This window comes from Eleginops maclovinus, chromosome 18 (genome assembly GCF_036324505.1).
Source record: "Eleginops maclovinus isolate JMC-PN-2008 ecotype Puerto Natales chromosome 18, JC_Emac_rtc_rv5, whole genome shotgun sequence".
NCBI lineage: Eukaryota > Metazoa > Chordata > Actinopteri > Perciformes > Eleginopidae > Eleginops > Eleginops maclovinus.
Window position 1 is genome coordinate 15,506,819 of NC_086366.1, and position 25,563 is coordinate 15,532,381.

The 25,563-nt window shown below is 39.9% G+C and overlaps 1 protein-coding gene across 2 annotated transcripts in view; it reads right to left on the reverse strand.

The window, feature by feature from the left end:
* The window catches only part of zgc:77784 (uncharacterized protein LOC402947 homolog), a 43,518-nt gene that overhangs the window by 11,030 nt on the left and 6,925 nt on the right, over positions 1-25,563 (reverse strand). For both annotated transcript variants that reach the window (XM_063907847.1, XM_063907846.1), the window contains exons 2-14: positions 23,445-23,771; positions 14,748-14,905; positions 13,507-13,627; positions 12,739-12,877; positions 11,472-11,599; positions 8,400-8,524; positions 6,939-7,110; positions 6,299-6,504; positions 3,991-4,072; positions 3,601-3,769; positions 1,083-1,249; positions 654-775; positions 223-439 (exon numbers count right to left, since the gene is read on the reverse strand). In XM_063907847.1, the coding sequence (XP_063763917.1) occupies positions 223-439; positions 654-775; positions 1,083-1,249; positions 3,601-3,769; positions 3,991-4,072; positions 6,299-6,504; positions 6,939-7,110; positions 8,400-8,524; positions 11,472-11,599; positions 12,739-12,877; positions 13,507-13,627; positions 14,748-14,905; positions 23,445-23,771 (2,133 nt within the window). The remainder of the gene's footprint in view (positions 1-222; positions 440-653; positions 776-1,082; positions 1,250-3,600; positions 3,770-3,990; positions 4,073-6,298; positions 6,505-6,938; positions 7,111-8,399; positions 8,525-11,471; positions 11,600-12,738; positions 12,878-13,506; positions 13,628-14,747; positions 14,906-23,444; positions 23,772-25,563) is intronic.

Consider the following 25,563-nt stretch of genomic DNA (forward strand, 5'->3'; position numbering starts at 1 on the left):
CAAAGTAAACCAATTTAACACTTTCAACTCAAATCACATAGTTATTTTAAGGAAAACTTTTGGACGAACGTTTTGGAAAGTTATGGATTCAAACTAAAAGTGTTACCTATAATGTTTTATTCCTAAAAGGACAATTATATCAACTAATATCAAGTTACCCATAGTTCTTCAGCTTTATGTACAGTTATATGCTTTCAAAAATTATGGATAAGCATGTCTTACCCTCCTCAGGTGTACGCAGCAGGATCATGAGGCTGTCATGTCCCTGTAACTCATTGAAGTATGGCCGTATCTTGACCTCATACTCTGTGCTGCTGTACAGATCAACTAAGATGGCGCTGTGGTCAGACGTAGCCTCCACATCCTGAACCAACCAGGAGCTGCCGATTGTTCGGTAAAATATGCGATAACCCTGAACGTAGCGAGACTGAAAGGCGACCTGTAAAATGTTGGTGAGACAAAAATAAAAAACAGAAACAGAGTTTGACATTTGTATGAAAAGCAGCAGTGTTTGTGCTTCTGTTAATCTGTTTTTGTCACATAATGTTCAGAGGAGTTTTTGAAGTTAATGTTTGGAGATTAGCGTGTCCTCCGCAAACTGCAAGCCGACTTTGAAAAGTAGACTTTTTCCTCCTGCCAAGTATTCAACTCACAGTCCAAGAAATCTTGGCTCTGGTAGGAGACAGAACCGCAGGCTTCTGCAGGTAGACAGATACCTCTCCTAACTCTCTCTGCACCTGTCTGTGGTCCACACCCTGCTCGGTTGGGCTCCCATCTGAAACAACAAAGAACATCATACAGCCCGGGCACAATTAAACAGCTAACTAGAGACTTTTCAGCAAAAAAAGAAAAGCTTTTTGATGAATTCAACATTGCTCAAGGCAAAGGAGGATCACACTGGGAAAGCAATTAGTTTTGAGATTGCACATGAAAAGCAAGTTTTTCCTAATCATGTAGCTCATTATCTTGCTCCCAGCCTCAGAACCTTGCATTTTGAAAATAAAATGAAGATTGTACAGTAGGACACATATTATGCAAGAGTATTCCCAGAAAAAGAGGATTTATTTGCTTATATAACTCACCCTGCGTCCTGACAGGCTCGGAGATGGGGCTGGGGTCACTGAGGCCGTAAGAGTTGACTGCTCGAACAATAAAGAGATAAACGGTGTTGGGGAAGAGTCCGATGACTGTGTGCCTCTCCTGCTTCACGTGGTCCGCCACCGTTTGCCATGTGCTGCCCACTGATTGGCTGCAGGAAAAGAAGAAGACTATAAAAATATGTCCCAAAAAGTTTACTTATGATCATTCAACTAAACTCCTATTGTGAAACCAAAAGAGTGTTTTGGGGAGTGAAATATGAAGGTCAAGATCTTTATCTGGAAGATGTTAGAATTCAATCCTGTTACCTCGAGTGCGCAAGTTCCTTATCATGTAATCTTGTGATAATGATCACAACTCTAGGCTCTTTGCTGATAGACTGATTCCACTGATTAAAGTGGAACAGGCAATCACCGGAAAAGAGATCTAATTTGATTTAATCAAACAAAATATGACATCTACTTTAATTTTTGTATTTAGTTATGATAACATTTGTTGCTATCTTGTGATTATGAGGAAACAGAAAGTGTTTTCTGAAGTAATTACATAAATTAATTGGGATTAGTAGATCAGCTAAATCTTTTACTTTTTCAATGAGCTGATTAATTGTTTGGTCATAAAATTCATGGTTTCCCAGAGCACTTGGTAACAGTAAAAGTCAATATTACATTTCCATTTAAGTTAGACACGGACAAATAGCAACATTTCCTTAGATTTGAAAAGCTTGAATTAGCCATTTTGACCTGAACAAATATGGCTAATTCAAACGCTAAAAAATAATGCTGCTTTAAAGAGATAGTCCGGCGAAAATTGACCCCAGGATTTTGTTTTTTTTTTGCATGAAAACTGATCAAGTAAGCCCTCCAGAGAGTCTTTTTCGTTCATAAACCAGTATTGAGCTTGCCCGGAAAAACCGGGAGCAACGCTAATAGCCAAAATGGCTTACAGTGCACACTACTGTTTGTCTTGCTTACAAAATGAATGCAAGAAAGGGAACACAAGATTTCAAAAATATCTTTATATATATTATTTATTTATATTCAGCATCTGAAACCTTTTTCCACCCATTATTGTATAAATATACTTATATCAGCTGCATCTTGGATCCTTGAGACTCTACCAAGTTAAAGTCCTTCTTTTTATTGCAGCAGGTCGTGACGACAGACTCTGAATGGGTCCTGGAGGATGCGATGATATGGTGCTGTGCAAAGCCAGGCACAATCACACAGCAAGAGTGCAATTTAAAATTTTCTTCAACTCCATGGAGGGGAAAATGGCGAAGTAATTACAACATGCCGTTTTCTTCCTCATTCTTTCCTCCTCTGCCACCCTTCTCACCAAATGTTCTCCAGAGACACTGTTTTGACATTTAAATAGGGTCATTCAGCTTTCAGAGTCATCAGAAACTGCATCTGTAAATGGGTTGGAGGGGCTACATTTACGTAAATACTCCTTGCAGATTTCTTAACTTATAATTTATACAGAAACGTAAGTGTTTTCATGTACTGAATACAAAGAGGCATACTATCAGTTAAATATTGTGCCTGAAAATAAAATGCTTCTAAACTATTTGTTGGTAGTGGAGCATGCAACAGTGAGTTGATCTAAATCATTAGCTCTGCGTGCAAGTCTACCACACTAAGCTTCCCTTACAGACAGCGCTAACTGGACTTTTATGTGTGTTTGTGTCTGTACACCCGTCCTATACCCTCTCGTAATGAGTAAGCTCTTCAACGGGGCTAGCATCCCCCCCTTTCTTTGCCCCAGGACAGGACAGAGCTGCCGAGCTGACCACTGCAGTAATTGTATCTTCTTTCACTCCCTATCCGTCTCACTATAAGCCTCTGGTAGGTTGTTAGAGCTGCTATGGCTCTCCTCGGGATTTCCACGGCTAAATACTGATGCAGTGAGTGTCACAGTTCGACTCCAGGACATCACTTAACAGCACTGTCTCTCCCTCAGGCGGAAATAAGATATTTCCCAACTCCTAATGACTCTAAATAAAGAAGACTTCATAATGTGGGAATAGGCAGAGAAAATAAAACAGAAATGGAGAAGTCTTTGTGTACAGTTGAAAAAGCTACAAATCCGAGCACATATCTCAGTGTTGAAAAACACATCTTGCACTCTTTTGGGAACATTATATAAACATAATATAATGTGTTAATGAATGACTTAAACCATACTGGTAGGAGGATTTTTTAAATATATGTACAGTAGAAAGCCAGGCTAGCTATTTTATCCTGCACCCAGTCTTCAACACACATCAATATCAATACTGTCTATCTATACATGTAGGTGTCCCACATATATACGAACAAACATACAAAAACCTTTGAAAACAATGTTAAATGTATCTGCGCTAAAATAAAGTAAAAACATCAAGCAGCCTTGCACAGTGTCAAACAAAATGTCCACCCTTGTTCTCTCTTATGCCACTTTTCCCAAATTGTCAAAGCATTCTTTATAATCAGTATTATGAAATGGAAACATAATATATACCTGAAGGCCTCGATGATGTATGAGGTGACAGCGGCCCCGCCTTCATGAGGGTTGGACTGCCAGGTGAGGGTGACGGTGTTTTTGGTCACGTCCGTTACTACAGGCTTCTGCGGAGGCCCCGGAAGCTGGATGAACTCAGAAGCTCTGGATACAGAAAAAACTCCCTCCTCTATTTCAAAAACAGGAAAACAGTACAGTTTCACGACACCAAAAGCTTAACTCTGATACATTTTTTCACCAAAACGGAAGTTTTGTCCTGGCATGCCTGCAGACTGTGTTCATATGAAGAATATAGGCAGTGTGTCGTTCCTTAAGCGAGGTGTAGTGTGGGAGTGACGGAGTGTGAAGTGTAACAGAGAGACAGCGTGTGGAGAGTTGTGGAGCGAGTACCTCTGACAGTCAGCATCCCACTCCAGCTCGACTCCCCTGTGGCGCTGGATACTGCGCATGTGTACATCCCCGAGTCTGTTTCCTGTTGAACAGCAGTTAACATTTGAGACAGACACTTGTAAAATGGTAAGAGAACAAATTCTGCAAGCCGTTTTTTAATATTTGTAGGATGGTTTGGATCCATTTACATGACTTAAAGAATGTCTAAATGTAAATCATTATATTCTCAATCGGTATGGAAGTAGTAGAGTACATGCACTGAAAAAATGTAGATGTTGATGTTTCAAACTAAATGATTTAGGTCAACAAATGTCACATAATTGTATTCGCTTAGGTGAAAGCAATAATATTAAAGTTGAACCTAATGTTTTTTATTCGAAATGAACATTATTGCTTTCAACTAACCTAAAACAGTTACAGTAGTGTGCAATCTGTTGACATAATACATCTAATTAAAGTCAACGTTTCATTTCTTTCAGTGTGTGCTTACTGGAAATACCATTCAATGTACCAATTACTTATCTTTACTTAACAGTAGTCTCACAGTAGTTCTAAATCATAAAAACATGTCTTTCCATTAAACTTACATTTTTTTAAACTTATGGACCTAAACAAGCAGTATGTGTTAACTTGCACTTAATTGGTCAGTGGAAAAGCAAGGTGCACTGTAAACAACCCTGTTATATTATCACCTGATACAGTCGATATGGCAAACTTGTTAGCAAAAAGTTGCTCATTGACAGATCCAGCAACATGCATCCATTTAGAGATGGGTTTGTGTCCACTTAATGATGCAAATCAAATATTCATGCTCTTTTAGCTCAGGTTTTGGGCTCCAACTCCTCAGGGAAATAAGTGACACTTAATGCTCCAGTGTGTTCACCAGGTAGTTGCTGCTTTTACACTAAAAACAGCTTCCCATTGCTGATGGGAGCAGCTAGAGTGAACAAAATCAGAACATTTGTGGGCCATAAAACCTACACAATGAGCTGACAGACACCAAAAAGCTCCCTAGAGCCAAGGAGGAACTGCAGAGCTGGGTGATAAACCAGCTGAAGGTAAAGGATCTGAACACTTCTTTGACCGCTGCCGTTTGCCATCATCTTAAAATTCACATATAACGCATATGCATACCTAAACTCACTCAGTATTCTTCACCTCAGCAGCTCTCAAAGCGCCGTTGCTACATACCATAAGAGTTTACATTATGACCTGTATGTGCCTTCATGCTTCACTGGCACAGCTCTGTCCTGGCTGAGAGCCAGTCTGCTGGAACCATCATGAGACCATATGAGATCATCCGTCGCAGTGTTGACCTCTGGCTGACAGACAGTACAGCGTGTGCACAAATGAACTTCTTTAGATGACTTCAACTGCTGCTAAAATATTGATGGCTGGTGGGGGCACCATCAGGTAAAATACTTTTAGTCCCTTACTCGTCAACTCCATTTCCACTCTTCTGTTTTTCCCCTTGTCATCCCCTCGATGCCACACTAATGCATCTCTTCTGTTCCATTGAGCACATTGGCATGGCAGATTTCCCCCGCCTCACTAGTGCATTGGACCAAACCTTAATGCTTGAAGTTGCTGAGCACCACACCCGGAGTAAAGCGGTTGAGAGAGGAAGTGAGGAAGCATATTTGGGGCAGAAGATTTAATTAAAAGCCGGTCAGATGATTAATCGTCTATCACCAGTTAATTAACAGAAACGATGCTGCTTTTGCTCCGTCCATCGTGCACCTGCTGACCTCCAGGTGGGGTTATAGCATAAAGGGATGCTGGATGCTGTTCCATCAAAGCAGAACACATTAGCATTTATAAACAAGCACCTTCATTAACATTACAATTACACACCGCAGGAGCACATAATTGCGCTGGAGAGATAGCTCTGCGTTAGAGAGATTGTTCTTTGAAACTCAGTCTCACCTTAATTTCACAAACTAAAATGGAATTTATAATGGAATAGGAAAAAAAAATGTTGCCACATGGGATGCAGAGAAAGTGAGAGAAGGTCAGACAGGAAGGTTTACAGTACCCTGAGCTGCTCTTTTGTAATTTACATCAGTCACACAGTCAGTTTTTCCTTCAGTTTGACAGCGAAACTCATCCTTTTCACACCCTTTCCGTTAAATGACACCCACTGAACACAAACATACACACACACACACACACACACACACACACACACACACACACACACACACACACACACACACACACACACACACACACACACACACACACACACACACACACACACACACACACACACACACACACACACACACACACACACACACACACACACCTTTATGTCTGTGATTTGCAAAGTGCCATTATCCATCAAGGTCAGTCGGGGTTTATTTCCCAGAAGTCTCTCTCCATCCTTCTCCCATGCAATCTTGACTGAGGACCCTCCAATGACACGGCAATGCAGCTGCGCTGTTGCACCACAAGATACTGTCTGATTGGCCGGTCCTTGGCGAATGATAGGCGGGACACGACCTGAAGGACCTACCAGTTTGAGAGGAGAGGATGCAGAATATTATGTTTGTCCTCCGATTAGATATACAGTGGAGAAAAGTGGTGAAACAAATTTGGATAGCAAAAAAAATGCCTTTAGAAAAAGATGATAAAGTTCCCCAACGTTAAGTGAACAAAGAGGGAAATGACTTAGATGCTTAGGCAGAACAAAAAGGGGTGCATAAAAAGCAACAAAAATAAAATCAGGTGCTTGCAAACAGTTGGAAGAAGAACATTAAGCCTAAAATTCATTTGTCATTCAGCGTGGGGTAAGTGTTTCCTTTCTTGGTCTTTATGAGCCTTATTGTTATGCACCTCCTAGAAGCAGTTATTATTATTATTATTATTATTATTATTTTACCTCGTTAGCTGATGAAGAATAATCCTCCACTAGGTTCAAACGTGACTGTGTACTGAATTCTCACCTCCCTCCACCTCCAGCAGTGCCTTGGTCAACACACTTCCTGCTACACTGATGGCCTGGCAGATGTAGAAACCAGAGTCCTCGGGGTGCACGTCAGTGATGGTCAGCTCTCCACTCATGGAGACAGAGTAACGGCCAGACTGTGAGGGTGGCTGGCCGGGGAAGAGCAACATCTAAACATATAAAGAGATAGTAGAACAGAAAATAGCAAATCAGGCTAAGGCCATGTTGTGTCTGTTCTTCAATTGATGTAAAAATGATCCAATCTATGAATAGGCATGAAAGATATATATTTTTTATATATGTTTCAGAGCCCAAGTTCACGTCCTAAAGATAAGTTACAAATTCAAATTTGACCTGATGTTGGCCCCTAATACAAATTTAAGCAAATGTCATGGCAATCCATCAAGCAGAGACACTTGCCTTCAAACCACGAAAGTTACCCTTAGTGGTGATAGAGGAAAACTCAGGGGATCCCCATCATTTTGAAACTAGTACAAATTGATCCAACAGTCTGACAGATATTTCCGTCTGCAACAAAATGATGGAGCGACAGACCAGCATCCCAATGAGCATGGACTAGAGAGATTGCTCTTTTGGTGTTTTGGGGATGATGCCCACTAACAGAGGATTTAGCACTGTCCCATCCTGTGTTTTCTGTAAGTGAGATGTATGTGAACAAGGGGGGAGGGATGCACTTCAATCCATTCAGCCATCCATTTCATTCCTCTAAGAGGCTTAGACTTCGGCGAGGGACTAAGGTTATAAGGCTAAAGATAATCCCCCCAAATGCAACAAAAAGATATACAATCAGCAAAACCATTCCTCAGCGATCCTGTAGTCAGATGTGTATACTTAAAATCTGAAACTGAACTTCCTGTTTGCTCGGTGACAATCTCCTGAAAACACCTGAAGCTACTTCACAAAGTCTCTGATCTCAGGTGGCATTGAGCAACAGGGTATTTATAGCCGGGTACAATATAGAAGGAGGACAGTGTTGGCCCTGAAGAAGCGATTAACGCAGCTGGTGTACTTCCTGCCGCCTATCCCTCCTTCATTTCTACCTCATCAACTCCTCCTCATTACTACTCTCTCAAACTTCGGTTACTAGCAGGAGAAAACATTTCTCGCCAACGCAATAGCACAATGCCTTCCAACACTTTGTCTCTATTCATATCTCTGAGCCAAATGCCAATGTGAAGCAATTTCCTGTTCGTTTATCGCCGGTTTCTCTTAGAAAAATGTGTGAGTAGCCTAAAAAAAGTGTCAGAGAAACAATGTTTAAATTGATGAGTCTTTCTCGCTTTTAAAACAAAGAACGTGTGAAATTTACAATTCAGTACAACCTGAGGCTGGTTGGTGTGTGCAGTCCTGCATTGATTTGTCAACAGGAAATGACCGGACTGAGTATGAATATCTGCAATATTCAAAGGATCCTCTGTTCCCTGCTCAAGCTTCTTACCTGGCTGCCCTCTTTCTGCCAAAAGATTGCAGGTGGAGGGTTTCCTGTTGTGCCACATTGGAAAGTGACGCTCCGTCCCTGGCTGGCAATCTGGTCTCTGGGCTTGGAAGCAATCTGAGGTGGTACTGGAGGAAAGAGAAAGGTGTGACCACCAAAGGCCTTATTTCTGCATGAAAACTTCTCAAACTGCTGATCTGGTCTGTATTTCCATTTGGGAATCTACACTTGATGTTAAAAACTGGTGGAAAAAGTATTCATTTCACATTCATAAGTAGACTAGACTCATTATAGTGGTTGCCAACATAGGGGTCGAGCAGCTCTAAAGGGTCACTAGATAAATCTGATGGATCGTGAGATGATTAATGACGTCAAAAGATATTTATATATAGTTTAACTTCTTTTGGGAATGGAACGGTTATTTAAATCATGTTACAATGATCAAGAAGCCAACGCTGCTTTTATGTCTCCAAGCATTGGATTTCAAAAACTCTTAATTTATGTTTTTATGTAAAAGCTTCATACAACAAATATTACATAGTTGACTTCTGTGAAATAAATGAAGTGGAGGAAAGCTAGTATCGATATGGCACTTAAAGAATTGTCTCTTTAACCTTCCGAGCTATTTGATCTATCACTACACTGGCATCGCCCTCTCATCTTTAATGAGAGACGTCACCTTGGTGTCCTCCGAAAATAACAAATCATTGCAGCGTTCGGCAGAGGCATTCAGATGACATTTACTCAGTTATTTTTGGAAAGGTCTGGGCAGAGCTGCCATTTTACAGTTTGGGTCAGATCATTGGGTTAGCCACATCATCAGATCCTCTGTGGATTTACACTGACCACAGCCTTCTTCCTCCCGGCTGAATAATTGGCTCACGCTTCCTGTCAGATGAGAAGCTTCTCCAGTCTGGATTCATCCTCTCTACAAATCTCACAGCGCATATGCCCAGGCACACACATGTAAGAGAGCTTGCAAACACATATTTGGCACGATACCCAAGGTATCTGAGTCATCTGTGCTGTCTCGTAATGTTCTCACCGAGTGTATGTTCACAAACACAGAAGACATTTCACACTTTCATCAACGTGTTTGATTACATTTGGTGATTTTTGTTCTTGAGATGCTCCAATGTCTTTAAACAAATCTGATGTGTTTTATAACATGCAGGGATGCACAATATTGGATTTTTGCCCTGTTTTTTTCCGACTTGATATTTTGTTGATACCTACATCATTATACTGCAGGCACATATTTTTTCTCTCTAAATGCAGAGTATCAAGTCTTCCCAGTAGACAAGAAATACTTATTACAGTGTTTCTCTGTAAGACACCAGTTACATGGCACTTATGTTTATTTCTTAAAATCATCAAAAATCTCACAATGGTTCAGACTTTGTTTTTGTATTGTTGCTCAGGACCTTTGTTTGGTAGTCAGCCTGGATTCACCCTGATTATAAAATGTCTTGGCATGTCATTGAAGCAACCTTTCCTAAAACACGAGTCCTGATACTCAAAATTATTTGTTTTTCCTTGATTTAATAAATATATAAAGATACACATACCAGAGGAGTAAATAATACTGTACAAAAACTACTCATACTAGAAGTACTACTTAAAGGGACCCTCCACAAATTATATATATCATAGTGAGTATAGCTATGAGGAATATACATTTCTTCTGCAGCTCTGGAGCAGCTTCTGTCTGAAAAATAACTTTGATGTTGTCAAAGAGATTTCATCAGGTTGTTTTGAGTCATGCTTGCGTCTTCAAATGTGTATCAGAAATTTGAGACACAAACAAGGATGTTACAAAAATGAGCCACAAAGAGTTACATAAAGGGACTAAGAATATCTCTTCCTTTGATTCAATTATTTTAGATAATTATTTCTTATCATATTTGTATTTTCTTTTGATTCCCCTAATTTTATAGAAGAGTTGGAATTCCCATTTAATAATAACTCTGTATTATCATTGAGATTGTGAAATGACGAGTATGTATCCACCCAGAATGATTAATAGTAATAAAGCAACAATAGTTATATATAAGTCAGAAAAAAATCAAATCAAGTCCTCATTTATAAGTAAGGATTTCTAGGAGTTGTAATTAAAAATCTTTCAGTTGCATTTTGAACTTCTGAAGCTGCAATTGAGAGAGGGATTTACACAGTGTCTCACTATCTCTGACACTCCCCTCCACACAGCAGATGTGTGTTTGATCGGAGTCCTTAATCTGTTGTACATGAAGTCACTGCATCTGAGGCTTATGCCTGACAGCAGCAACAGGCATGTTGTTACAAATTCAATGCCTAATGGAGGAACTTATTTACACCATTACACATTGATTCTTGATTTAAAAACCATTAAAAACACAATACAGGAGAGAGCACTTTGTGAAAAGCACAAATTAGCATAAGACAAATGCCATTAGTAAGAGAAGAATTAAATGGAAAGTGAACTTACAGAGTGGGCCGACTGGAATGATGATAGGGTTTGAAACATGATGGAGAGAGATGGAAAATTAATGAGATGGATGAAAAACTGAGCCACAAAACAAAACCGGTTGTAGTATGGAAAGACAAAAAAGAAAAAGAAAGTAGCAGAGTGAATGGAAAACTGCCCGGTTTGGATTTCATTTTCACTGATAAAAGCATTAGTGGATGAAGTCGTCTGAGACTATTGAGAAACCAGGACACACAGAGCGAAATAAAAGGGGGCACGTAGAGAGCAAGGAAGCGAGAGGAGGGAGATAAAGAGACAGGAAGGGAGAGAGGGAGGGAGTCATGTCTTATTAATACAGGGACTGCTCTCTGGCAGTGAGTTAAAGCACACATCTACCAAACATCTGTCAAATGGCGTAATCCATACGGTTTAGCATAAGCTCCTGGCATCACCGCTGGACAGGGACTCAAAGATACAGTGATATAAAAACAGAGGGCATTGAACAGGAAATGGGAACCTGTTTTTGCATGATTCTTCTGCTGTGTGCTTGTAAGCCCAGACATGACTTTTTTTATCATGCATAAGTAAGTATGTGCGCACATATACAATATGCATGGTGTGTTGCTTACCGTGGACCTGCAACATGGCCGAGGCCTCCGTCTTCCCCACACTGTTCTCAGATGTGCAGGTATACATCCCTTCATCCTCCTCTTTCACGCGGAACAAACGGAGACTGTTGCCGTTGCGGATTTCAAACCTGGGAATGAGAAAAAGAGAGATAATGAAAGATCTGACAGAGAAGCATAGCACAAAGAAAATTACCATGCTAATCTTCAAAAAAAGCGAAGAATATATGCCAGTAGCATGAGATAATGTAATTTCTTTCTTGTCAATCAACATGTTGCTAGGGTTTTTTTTCAGAATCAAGTGGTATTATCTTGAAAGGAACTGGAACAATATGCCTTATCTGCCCCAGATATTGTCACAGGTTCCTAGAAAATTCTGGGAACAGTTGAAAATCAATTACAAACAAGTAAGATTGGTTTAACCCATTGAAGGATTTTCAAAAGATTATAGAAAAACTGCATATCATCTCTTAACAGTTAATCAAAACACCAAATACAACCACAGTAAAGAAAGCTTATTCTGCTGTGGTTGTCTATGTATGCGATATGTAGATCAATATAATATAGCTCTTTACAAACATGAAGAACAACCATGTTAGCATCACATTTATCTGTTTTCAAAGTAGACAAATGAACCCTGTTGTCTGTACAAATATCTCATAATTTTAACCTTCTTGACATTTAATTATCATTTAATATCATTTAATTATTCTTTATGGCATTAACTCCCACATCAGAATCAGCACCATAATGGGACAATACACTCAACAGCTGTTGCGGAGCAGCGCTGTAGAGAGAAAATATAAAACACAATTTGTATTAATAAATTAAATAAAGAAATAAAATAGAGAACGCCTGTGTTTTATAACCTCAGCTCAACATAGTGTTTGTTGAAGGTATTGGTTAAATGTACTGCATGTATTATTTTAGGTTTTATGTTATTAAGGTTTCAGTAAAATAATATTGGAAATTAAAAAAAGAATTGTAATTATTTAATAGGCTTCGCTAACTAAACGTTAATTTGAGTTGAAATGGAAAAAAGGATGAAACTGGTCTTCCATTTATGAATTTATATTAGCAGGCTTATGGAAAGATATACATTAATGAAGAGTTATTATGATTTGTGGGCCACATGAGTTAGTAATCCAGTGCTAGACGCGCCTCTGATAAACTGTATTTCCTATTCAGCCTCAAAAGAAGCTGTACAGATGATCATCAGCAGTCCGACCCTGACTCTCCATTGGTCCGTGCTCATGTCAGTCACTCTCACCTCCCGCGGGGAAGCTCTCCTTCCTCTCGCCGCCATCGGACTGTGGGAGGGGGATCCCCATGCACCTCACACAGGAAGTCGACCGTCTCCTCCTCCATAACTACCTGGTTCACCGGCCTCCGTACCAACACAGGACGCTCTGCAGGAGAAATAAAGTGTAAAACATGTGCATCTTATATTCCTTACACATTGTGCCTCACTAAGGAACATTTCTGTGTTTTAATTTTCAGCATTTTGGCAAGATAGTGACCTTGTTTTTATTCACTTCTGAAATTCCAACCAGTTCCTATTAAGTCTTGAATAAACCAATACATCGAATATGAACGGTATAAAGTGTTGGACACTTTGCAGCCCATTAACAAACAGCATTTTGATCGCAGAGCCATTAAAGCATTCAATCATACTTTCTATTGTATCTGGATTTAAATCTAGAGCCCTAGTAGCTTTTTTTTTTGCTTGTGATTGCAATGTGGGGCAAATGCATGCTATTTTCCTGATTTGAGTTTTTTGATTATCAGTGACATTTAAAAAAGTGCTTATTATGTGAAAAAACTGTCATTAAAAGAGTTAACATGAAAAAAGAAATGAATAATATGTTTTTGTGATCAGGAATGAATATGGAGATTGAACTCTAAAAGTGGGAAAGAATATGAATATTACATCTTTCACAAGAGTTTTTTAAGTAGACTTTCATAAAACACGGAGCAACTTTTAAAAGCCAGGGATGCACACGGGTTACTTTATGCTGCTAAATAAACATTTGCTCACCATACACCACCAGCTCCGCAGGATCGCTGTCCCTCTCTCCCACCATGTTGGTGCCCACACAGACGTACATGCCAGCATCGCTCTTCCTGGTGTGAGAGATCATCAGTTTGCCCCCACGCATCTGGAAAAAAGAACAGTGACAGTTTTAGAGATAAGTCTGGAAAGTGTCCTGAGTAAAGACATCTGATATACATACTAGTCAATTTTATCATAACAGCCTTCAGTGGAATAAAACATGTATCCTTTATAATTAAAGTCATACATGCTGTATAGTATCTGATGTAACTAATGCACTCATCACTTGAATAGATCACTAATTCTAAAAAACTTTTAGCTTATAATGTTTAAAACCGTAACACTCAGTAGCCATTTATCTTTCACTTTTGATTCTTTAACAACACATTGATGTATGACATACATACTTTCTCTTGAATGTATTGTCAGTTTTACTTTACTATATTTTTTACTAATGCAAGCACTGTCCTTCATCAGCTTCATCTTGTGATTCCTAACATTATAAAAAAGAAAGTAAAAAAGCCTTTCAAATCCCCCAGAGATGGTGTCCAGCTGTTGATTTCACACATGAGAAGAGAGAACAAAAGTGGCAACAAAACCTAAGACACTTTCCAGTGAACAGAAAACCAAGGTGTCTGCATAGCATAATGTTCTATTGAAAGTATTCTCACTGTAAATGAGTATCTCTGCCTTTCTCCAGCAATGCAGAATGACGGTGGGTTTGTAAAGAAGCTTTGAACAAAGACACACAAAGCCTTATAGTATCTGCTGTTAATGTCATCTTTATGAATCCTATCTATGTATGGCCATGTACACTCCTGACTCCCCCCTATAAAGATAAGGATATACTATTCTATATGTTTCTTATTACTAAACAGCCAAGTAATAAGACCAAATCAACCATCATCTGGTCTACTGTGTCTTTGTCAAGGCCATTTGCTCCTAATGTAGACATGTTGTAAGGTAAATCTAACATGTGCATGGGAAGAAGTTTACCATAACAAAATTCAAAAGTAGATCTGTTCATCAATTATTATCTTCTGACGCACAGATAAATAATAATGAATGTATACACATTAGTATTAGTGAGACTATTTTGCAGATATTCTGGAAATTTGGTTCAAATGTGTGCAAAAATGTTTTTGACTGATGCTTGGCTGAACAACATGAGAGTGGTATTTTTTAAAGGTGAGTTTGTCCTTGTTCAGTGTGTATGTTTAACTCACCAAGATGCGGTCATCCTTGGAGATGACTCGGACATTGTTGCGCTTCCAAGACACAGTGGGCTCAGGGTGACCACGTGGAGGCACACACTCCAACACGGCGGGCTCACCAGCAGCCACTACCACATCGCTCGGGGCCTGCCGGAAATCATCTCTCAGGACTAAGAAGAAAACACAAAGAAATCTAATTAGCTTCTGAGGCCTCGGTCCTCTGATGTACTGAAAACAAAGAGTGTAAATCAAACCCACAGATCGGTGAGCAGCAGTACACACACGTGACAACTATCCTCAAAAGAAACACCATTTCATCTTGGAAATCATTTCTACTTGTTTTCCTGAGAGAACCATATTCTTGCAAAGGGTTGGGTGAAGAACAGCTTATTGAGGGAAAGTCAATTATTGTGTTTGCATGTGCATGACTGCTCAAATCCCTGTCAACGTCCTTGTTAGGCTGCGCTGTTTTAATGTTTTTTGTGTCCTACTCTGCTGTCTCCCCTGTCAGAGCAGATGAATAATGCACATCTCTCAGTCCAACATAGAGTAAACAAATAACAGCGCATTCATAATTTAGCCCATGTGTGAGGGAGAAAAAATGGCCTCTGCATTAATGAAGGGATTGTGTCTCTCTTCGAAACACTATCATACAAATCTGAAACACTCAGCCCTGAACTGTAAATCTATCCTCACGTCAACCCTCAAGTTTGCTCTCTCGCCACCCCGTGGATGACGACAGGATGAGAAGACTTTGACACGGCAACCTTTGATATCTTCTAATCTTCAGCGATGACTGACAGATGAAAGCCTCAGTGTGAACTGGAGGCTTCTCATGAGACCTCCTGTACAATGGAGACTCATACTTGAATGCTGATAGGCTCAAGTTTTTCAAAAACACACTATTCACATTGGACCACATCCTGTAAGTACAAAAGAATATTATTCCTGCATAATCAATCAATGCAATCTCCTTTTACACCTTCATGAATATTTTAGCGACCCTTAACAGATTCAAAGATGAAAGATATCTGCTCTTCTGTAAATCTACAATCCATGGATCTTCTATAAATCGATCACTAAAACCCAACCCCACAAAACAATTAACCAATCATAGTTCACCAACAGTAATCAGGCACAGCAGCCAGTCAAATCAGGAGTTTGCACAGTGGTAAAAAGTGTGAGAAGGTGCTCTAACCTTTACACACTGAAAACATAGTTCACTACCTAAAGACTGGCATTAATGAATCTACAAAAGGCAAGGTAACTAGGATGTCCTTATGTCTCAGTTTAGGGTAATGATAGCGGTCTACATTTGGTTCGGAGAAGTTCATATTAGCTAAATTTGATGTATGCATTCGTGGACATGTGTTACTTTTTCTATAGGCCAATGTGCAGAAAACATGTTTAGGCTGTTTATCATGGAGAGAGAAGATATGAGAAAAATGTATATCTTAACACGGGGAAAAGAAACAATTATATTTTCTTCACATTACTTAATGAAATCCGTAAATAAAGCAAAAGGAGCCCACAACATCCAGGACGACTTCAGACCTCAGCACATTTTTAGCCTTTTATTATGTACACAATAACCTTTTACATATTTTATATATATACAGTCATGCCATGTCAGCCATGTCACAACAAAAAAAGACTTATCAACTGGAACTAGTGAACAATAAATTGGTGTAATCTCAGTCTTTAGTCATGAGGATTTAGTGACGTAACTGCCATCCCCTTTAAATCACCTACACCAAGCACTTAGTTCATTCTAAGTACATAATTAAATCCATGCCACATTAATTATCCATCAGGTCTGTGTCAATATGGCAGTGCTGGCTTTTAAACATAGCATCAATATTCAGATGCACTGAGTTTGAAGGAAATCTAATTTAAGGACTCACAGCTGTTCAAAGAGAGAAAATCAGTCCTCCCTCTATTTGACAGCCTTCATTGTTAGGAGTAAACTTCTATGACTTTTAAAACTAAGTGAAGAGGCTGACAGTTTTCTCTCAGGTATTTAGTGGACATTAGTCAACCCCGTAGCTACACAATATACCCTTTTCTTGAACTTGATACGTGGTATGAATTAATCAATCATACGTACATGCCTTCTTAAACTGAACTTTATGGAAATGAGTGAAAGTTTACTTTCTTCCCCAAGTGGGACTTTTAATGCCATGACATTTAGGATAAGGACAGTGAGCAGTCTTTACAAAAGGAAAACTAGCTGTGAACTTCTAACCTCTTATATTAAATGTCTTATCACACGCAGTCATGTGTTAATTATTATTCATAGTCAAACACTGGTACAAGTACAGCGCTATGCAGATGGATACATAAGACAAACTTTACCTCAACAGGGAGCTTTCAGCCGTACTATCGTGGACATCTGCAGGGAGAACTAAAACACCCAAAAGACCCTCACATACATGGACGGTGGAACCTTTGCAGAGTTATAGCACTATAACTCACTCTTCTTCCATATGTCTTTTCCCCAAATAACCATGACCCTGTTCACTTGGCTGCCTGTTTAAAATGCTGTGCAGAGCTGAGGGGCTAATTGAAAGCACTGCATTATTTTTAGACCTCTGTCTGTAAGACCTGGTTAAATGTGTGCACAGACACTTTTGTTTCACTGCCATGGTGACTGAAGTGAAAAAGTTATGGGTAGGGAGCTAATCCCCAAACTGTACACTCACAGACAGAAACGCAGATGCACGCACACATCTTTAGAATTTGAAACCCAGAGTCTGCAGGCACAGACATGGGAAAGTGGGACTTTTGAGGGTTTGAAAAACATGCCAGAGAGCAGAACTCTGTGCTCCAAAATGTTCTTTGAAGCTGTGTTCAAGCTAATGTGATCCTTCCTTGCTTCATCTTAAAAGGCTGCCACACCAAATAGTTCCTCGTGGATATTTATGTGATGATGGTCATCACAGAATCTCCCTCAGAAACACAATGATGAACCCTTCCTCCACCTCCTGAGGGGCTACTGTCCCTAACTTGAGTTTTCAGATATATTAAGACTAGGCCTTCCGAATAATCTCCAAAATTAGGCGTTGCATTCTCTCTTCCCTCGGTCCACGCTGGGCTCAGTCGGACACTGCAGGGGAGATGAGGGCTGACCCTACAGAGGCAAATCCTCACTCCCCACAGCACGCCCCCTGAGCTTTAATAAAGGCAAAGCAAGACTAAATGACTCTCTGCGATTTCATCATTATTTCTACAGGCGCCATTACGAGAGTGCCTATCCATTTTCATAACTTTAATATTTCAGGGATATACAGATTAGGAGATTTAATCTGCACAAGAGTATTCATCACTTGATTTTAAGTGACATTTATATCTATAATGATCTGTATAATGCAGTGTTCAGCAGAGAGGAGCTGTAGGACTGCAGGAAGGCCATCTGCTAGTTTTGGGTAAAAATGAACAAAGAGATAAAGACAGATTAATGACAATAAAAAAAAGTATGTATGTCAGTTGTGCTTTGTATTGCATCCACTTACTGTATATTATTGCATTTCAGTTAACATTGCCTAAAATCAAGCAGGATAAATCACTTAACAGTTAAAAAAACATTTACGTACCAAGCAAGAGAGACACATGACGGATGAGTGTGACAGACAGGACATGGAGGGAAAAAAAGCTTTTGTACTAAACACGAGGTGACAGTGAGTGTGAGTCGCAGACAGGGCAGGAGGCGTGGGCCACACAGATCTGTGAGCGGCTCCCGAGCTTTATGTTTTCGCGGCTGACAGGTAGGAGGGTGGACAAGGGAGGTTAAAGGACAGCGGAGGTACAGATTACCGACAGCCTGAGAGGAACCGCTGCCTGGCTCCTATTGTTCTTTTATTTCAGAGAGCAGTAAACCCGTTAGGGAGGTGCAGTAATCCCATTGCCATGATACTGCCCTGTCACAGCTAATGGAGGCTTTGCCTACAGAGAAGAGAGATTGCTTTAATCCATCCATTGTCTCTATGTGTTGATGGAGGATAAAAAAGAGACTCCTGGGCAAATAATCTTTATGAAACTCAAGGCTAAAAATTCCTCCACTTTGCATTCATTGCAAGCGGGGTGTCACTCATATAAACCAAAGCAAAGTTGATATGTTTAGAAAGACACTTTTCTTGTATGAAAGTAAAAATACATTTTAAGCTACACACATAAACTATATTCATAAGGGATGATATATATCTGATATATATATCCCCAGTGAAAAGAGAACGAAGAGCCGTAGAAGCCAAGAAGCAAGCAGCAACCACAACTTTGACTCGTTCATAATCCCTCATCAAGAGTAGGAGGAACATCTGGCTCTAAAGCCTTTTAAGCAAGTTTTATTTTTTATTTGTCCTACTTTATTCTAATCCTGCTGCACCATGTGACTTTCTATTCGCTGACACAGGCAGACATTCACATGCATGATTTTAAAATAGACACCTTACTGTTTTCACCCCCTTCCTGTTGTCAAAAACCACAGTTGTGGAGAATGAAGGACTGGATTTCAGTCCTTCCCACTGCTTAGATATTCAGTTTTTTTCAGACAGCCATGCAAGTCAGCTGAGCACTGTAAGCTCACTCTTAACATGGAAGAAAAAAGAGAAAACTGACGGCTGCTGGCATTTCAGAGTAAAGTGAACTCCTTGCTAAAAGGTACTCAAGAAGCAACAGCAGATATACAAAAAATATCACTTGTGGACCTTGGGGTGCGCAAGAAGCATTTGAGCATAAAAAGCATCAACTCAACTGTGAAGAAAAAGGGACTGACTGTACAGAACAAATACATCCATCTTTGTTCTTCAATAATTGTAATGTTTTGAAGTCAGCGTTTGTTCAGCTTTTCCATTCATTGATATGCAAATCTATTGTTCCACCTTCAAATTATTTATTTTACCACAGTGGAGGCTGCAAGAGTTAGTTTTATGCCACAGGTGTTCCCCTTTTCACCGAACTTTGTGACAAATAAATTGTCTCACACCTTGAACAGGTTAATGTGATTATAATACAGAGGGATTGGAGGATGAACTTGTGAGTGAGAAACAATGCTAAAATGTCACCGAGCCTAGGAATGAGTTTACATGTTGTCAGCTGCAGCAGCAATCAGGGGAATCTACACTGGTCTTCTAAACTTCAGTAAGGGGAGTGTAGCTGTATAACAAACATTCAGCATCTGTGTGACCAACGTTTATTTATGTGCAGTTGATCAAGTAGTTTCTTTTTCCTTTAAACTGTAAACAGAAAATGACTTGTTTTTGATCGCAACTAAACAAAGAAACCAATCAGAAAATTAACCGACAGTTAGTTACACAACGTTGAGGTCAACCTCCTTCAACACAAAGCATTTGGAAGTATAACTTCAGACGTTTTAACATTGTTCTTTAAACCACTGTCTGTAGCAACAGAGCCAGTGATTATTGTTCCAATTAAGGGGGTACAGTTTGCACAGTTTTTTTTTAAGTTCCAGGGGAAAAAAGTACACCGGTAGCAAACAGCTTGAGCAACAATTCTGCTTCTTCTTCTTCGAGTCTGCATGTGAGCAAATACACAAGTTTGGAAATGTTCTTAAGCAGTTTTCTGTGCTGAAGAGCAAACAGGGTCATGTTATGTAAACCATAATGTAAAGTGGAAATGGAAGGAATCTGGGAATTAAATTTACCAAGGCTATAGTGTAAACAAATAACATTATCAGTTAAAAATAATTGGAGGTTTCAATTAAATAGACAGGATGATGACAAGATGGGCAACAATATTAAGTTACTTAAAGAGGAAAATATTTTTCTATGCTCTCCCACAATATTATTTTTGTGAGTACTATGCTAAAATATGTGCTCAAACCATGCAAGAATAAATAAATACATCTCAACATGACATTGGATCACCCAATCTCAAAGAGTGCTTGACATGCAAGTCCACACTATGCGTTGTTGAGATTTGGGAGATTACCCATAACACCCTTTTCTGCATAGCTTTGCAAAGCCATGTATCTCTGTGGAAGCAATTCCAGCCAACACTTGCAGACGCCAGCTCAGAGAAAAGTTATCCTGGGGCTAAGACCTACATGACTAGAGTGAGTCTTAGTCATGCGGCACAATGCATTATGTATCATTCAATGACAATTAATGCGTAATTAATGTGGTTAAAACCAGGTTAGTGTCAGCACTCCTGCTACATCGGTAATAATTACTGCTCAGTGGGAATTTTAAGCTATCGTCCTCCAACCTGTTGTTCCTCAGACTGCTGCCTTACACACAGCCAGCACCAACACATGCATTTCTGCAAGACGACCAGCTTAAAAACTGGCCTCTAATTACCACTGTGCAATCCCCCCCGCCTCCCTGCCAAAGCTAATTGGGTCACTATTTACCCCACAGTCAGCACAACTTCACACAGAGGGGAGGGGGAGTCTGAGACCACCACCATGCTGTTCTGGCATATGCCCTCTCTAGCCGGAGGCTGCAAAATTAGGAGAAAAAACCGGCACTTATTAATACAGTTAGTCACTTAGTGCCTGCAGGTGAATCAGCCCTTTACCAATATGACTGTACCGTTATCTCCAGCTGCACACGCCTCATTTCATTATCAACAATAATACGATACAAGCATCACGTATTTCTCCAGCTTTGATATTTGCATTAGGTGCAGCTGCCCATCAATCCAAATATACAGTATATACTATTTTTGGATGTAAGCTACAGATGAGGTCAGCCAGCCATGAGTTCTTACACACACTACCCAGTAAGCAAGCCTCAATATGGGGGAAGATAAGACTGTGCTCAAATTGCTGTTTTGTGTTTTTTAACGAGAACAGTACGACCTTGCTAATCTGTTGGGCTCCATCCACTAATCAACCCAGTGACTAATCCATTTCCTCATGCCAAAGAGAAGCTGCAGTTCAGCCCAGGGCCCAGCCACACTGGCACAATTAGGAGGGAAGACAATAGCACATGTCCTCAACCGAGGAGGGAAAATAATAGACACAGAGAGCACTTCCCTTCAGTGCACTTTCAGCAAGATAGGAGAAAGCTCACACTCCCCTGCTGTACTCAGCAGCAGCGGCAGACAACACAAAGAAAACACAGCTTTAAATGCATGCTCACACATGTGATGTTGATGGTGACCACAGAAAGGGTTTTCAGGTGATTTGATAATAATCTAGCTTGCCTTAGAACAGGTCGCCACAAGTCAGCAACCACAGTTTTGTTACATTTCTCATAAAACTGATTGATATTTTCTGTAGAAACTGTGATTATTTGCTGCTATTATTTAAAATATAAGACAATTTACTGAACAGCCCTGGGTTTTGCACTGTTGATCAGACAAAATAAGATATTTAAAAATAATTAACTATTACATTTATTTTAAATATAACATTTCATTTAGTAATTCAAATATTATTTTATAGACAATATGGCAAAGCAATTTTTTATATATTACCCCGACATGGAAAATGAAACTGAAACAACTCGGGTGTTATCCTCCCACTTTATATAACGTCTTGTTATTGTGAAGATTCGCAGAACTCAGACTCTGACAAGAACTATGTTGAATCACATGCGTTCTATAGCTTTCCAAAATACTTAAGTTTAACAGAAATCATCTGAAACACTTGTCATTGAGCCAGACCGACACCAAATTCAGAAAGAAGTTCCCCGCAGCTATTGGAGCGAGCTGCATAACAGATGACATAAAGACAAGCGTTTTCAGGTAATGTTTTTTCTGTTAATCTGAGTTTTGGTACAAGTTCTCGTAACTGACTAATGTTGATCTTGCCAGAGTTTGAGCCAGAGGTGGCGAGTTAATTCAGTGGTCAATCAATCCTACTTTCTTCTCTTCATCTACTGGTTCCTATATCAATTCGAACATCAATACCTAGACATTTAGTAGTCCTTTTTCTTACTAATACTAGGAGAAGAAACAGTATCACATCCATACCTATCCAGTATTTGGATTTTATAGTGTAGTTTAAGTTAAGTGTGTATTTTTGATAAAACAAGTATATACGTCTTCTCAGCTAATATTATAACTTTACAAAGTGAGTCAAAATCTCAAAGTTGTCATGGTGTTGCCTATAAATGTTAATAATTTGCTAAATTAGTAGTTACACTGCCAACAAGGACACTTTTTAGGATTACTTTGTCTGTCTGTTTGTTTGACTGTTAACAAATTATAGAAAAAACACTGGCACTAAATGCTCATACTACTTAGTGGAAGGGTGTAGCATTGGCAGTGGAAGAACCCACTACAAAGTAACAGTAAGATTAAATAAGGAACAAACCAACAGACTATAACTTATTACTAAATGTTTCTCCAAACACTTCATCGTGTTTGTAGGTGTTTCTCACTGCAGTCTGGTTGTTTCATATCATTTTTCTTAGGCTCGGCAAAGCCTCCAGTGGACCTCCATAAAGCTGTCAGACGGCTGCAAAAAAGATCTGGGACACAATTGCACAAACCATCTGCACAGCCCACACGCAATAAACGTACACACACACACCCACACACACCCACACCCACACCCACACCCACACCCACACACACACACACACACACACACACACACACACACACACACACACACACACACACACACACACACACACACACACACACACACACACACACACACACACACACACACACACACACACACACACACACACACACACACACACTTTTAGGACTGTGATCAATTATGTAGACTCTTACTGGCAACGTCTAGTGAGGCATTACGACTAATGGCCTCTCCCAGGTAGTTGCGGGCCACACAGGTGTAGACGCCCTCGTCTGGTTTGCTCCGGCGTCCGTGCACGATTCTTAGGAAGAAAAGGGAACCACTGGGCAGGAGCATGCGGTGAGATCGAGGGTCATCTTTGTCTGTCTCCACACGTTCGCCATCCTTATACCATTCTATGCTAGGAGTGGGTCGGCCCTCTGCCTTGCAGTTGAGGGTGGCAGGCTCCCCCTTGGAAACGATCAAATCCGAGGGGTCCTCCGCAATCCGAGGTGCGCTGTCTTCAAACCGAGCCCGGGACCCTGTGGAGTGGAAATTAGGGCAGAGGTTATCAATCTATCTGACTGCCTACCATTAATGAAAACACTCATCTCTAAGTAACAGGACAGACAGCGGCAGAAGCATTTGAAAAACAAGAATATTTTTCTTTAGACGTTGTTCGACAGAGACAGTTGTTGTGTGTTGGATAAATATGTGTTTAGCGAAGCAGCAAATCATGGGTAATCTCTCTTTGAAGGTCAACTCTGATTCAAAGGAAGACGTTTTGACATTTTCCCCGCCCAACAACCTGTGCCTTTCACATCACTAAATTTGATATATATGTGTTTGCTATATTCTGCAAACAGCAGAATGCAGTATCCCAATATCGCTGTAAGAGAGCATACAGAGTATATACATACAGTATATGGAGAGTATTTCCACAGAAGACAATGCCTGTACAAAGGATTCAATTGACCATATGATATGGTAATGGTCAAGCTCTATGTCAATCAGGACTGTTGCAGAGGTAGGAATGGTTTGTGGAAAGCTGGGAATAGGACAAGCAAATCCAAGCATTTAAGAATTGAAAGACCTGAGTTAAAAGAAATAGCGAGTGAGAGAGATATAGATAATTCCCACATTCTCTCTCTGGGGATCCATTACTATCTTTCCCTGACTGTGAGGGGCAAGCACACTGCTTCAAATCCTAAGGTAAGCTTTTAGACCAAGACCAAACGTCTCTAACAGTGTGTTACAGTTAGAGAAATGAATAATTCAAAATGCCACTGCTTTTACGAACAGATGGTCTCTCTCTCACTCTGGAAAAAAAAAAAGAAAGAAAGTGAAATGGTCACTGTGCCACTAGTTATTGTGCCGCTCTCTCTGAGGCATTATTTTCAGCACATAATCTAGACTGCACACAAATCCTCCTCTATCATTGAAGAGGAGCAGTCAGGAATAACCTAATGACACACATGTTGTTGCACATGCTTCTGTAACATTATATTTCAATCTGAGGCATCAGGATAAGCCCTCACTTTTCAGCTGTAAGCAGATTTACGTCTTTTCATGAAACGATTTGATCCATGCGGGGCAGGAGTTGCCACCATGGCACAAACCTGAAGTAAACATCTAAAGAGCGATGTGAGCGCTCTCAGCGAAAACACCCTGAGGTCACAAAGCAGGACAGCTCAAAACACTAATGCAGGATGTGGATGAATACTAATCGCGCCATTAAAATGTGTCATGGCACCTCCAGTCAGTCCCAACAAAAGCACACACTTTGTTTATAAAAAGAGAACAAGTGTAAAGCATTTCATGGCCTGTAAGCTAATCCTTTAAGATATTATAATGTACATTACTTTAGATTATGTTGCACATCTGCATGATATCTGTGAGAAGGACATATTGACACATCTGACTGATGTTTGTCCATAGAAAATGTGTTATGAAGAAGCGTATCTCCAACTGATTGATGTCCTGGCGGTGAACTGTGTTTTTAAAGCACGCAAAGGATTCAAAGGCAGTTCAAATCCCAGCTCATATACCACAGTTACATCACTTTGAACTCTTCCTCTCAATCATAACTAGAAAAACAAATACTGCGAGAGAGTTGAAAAGATTACTTCCAGCAGTTGATATGATTTCTCTGACACTGAAAAAATGATGTTGAACAACAAACCCTGGATCCTACACTTCACATAATGCAACGTAATGGCTTCTTTCACATTACATTACTGCCACTCAAGATGTTGTTGTTTACAGCTGTTGTTGGGATGAGTAGCATTTTTCACAGCAGATACATTGATATTCATGTGTAAAATTATTTGAATG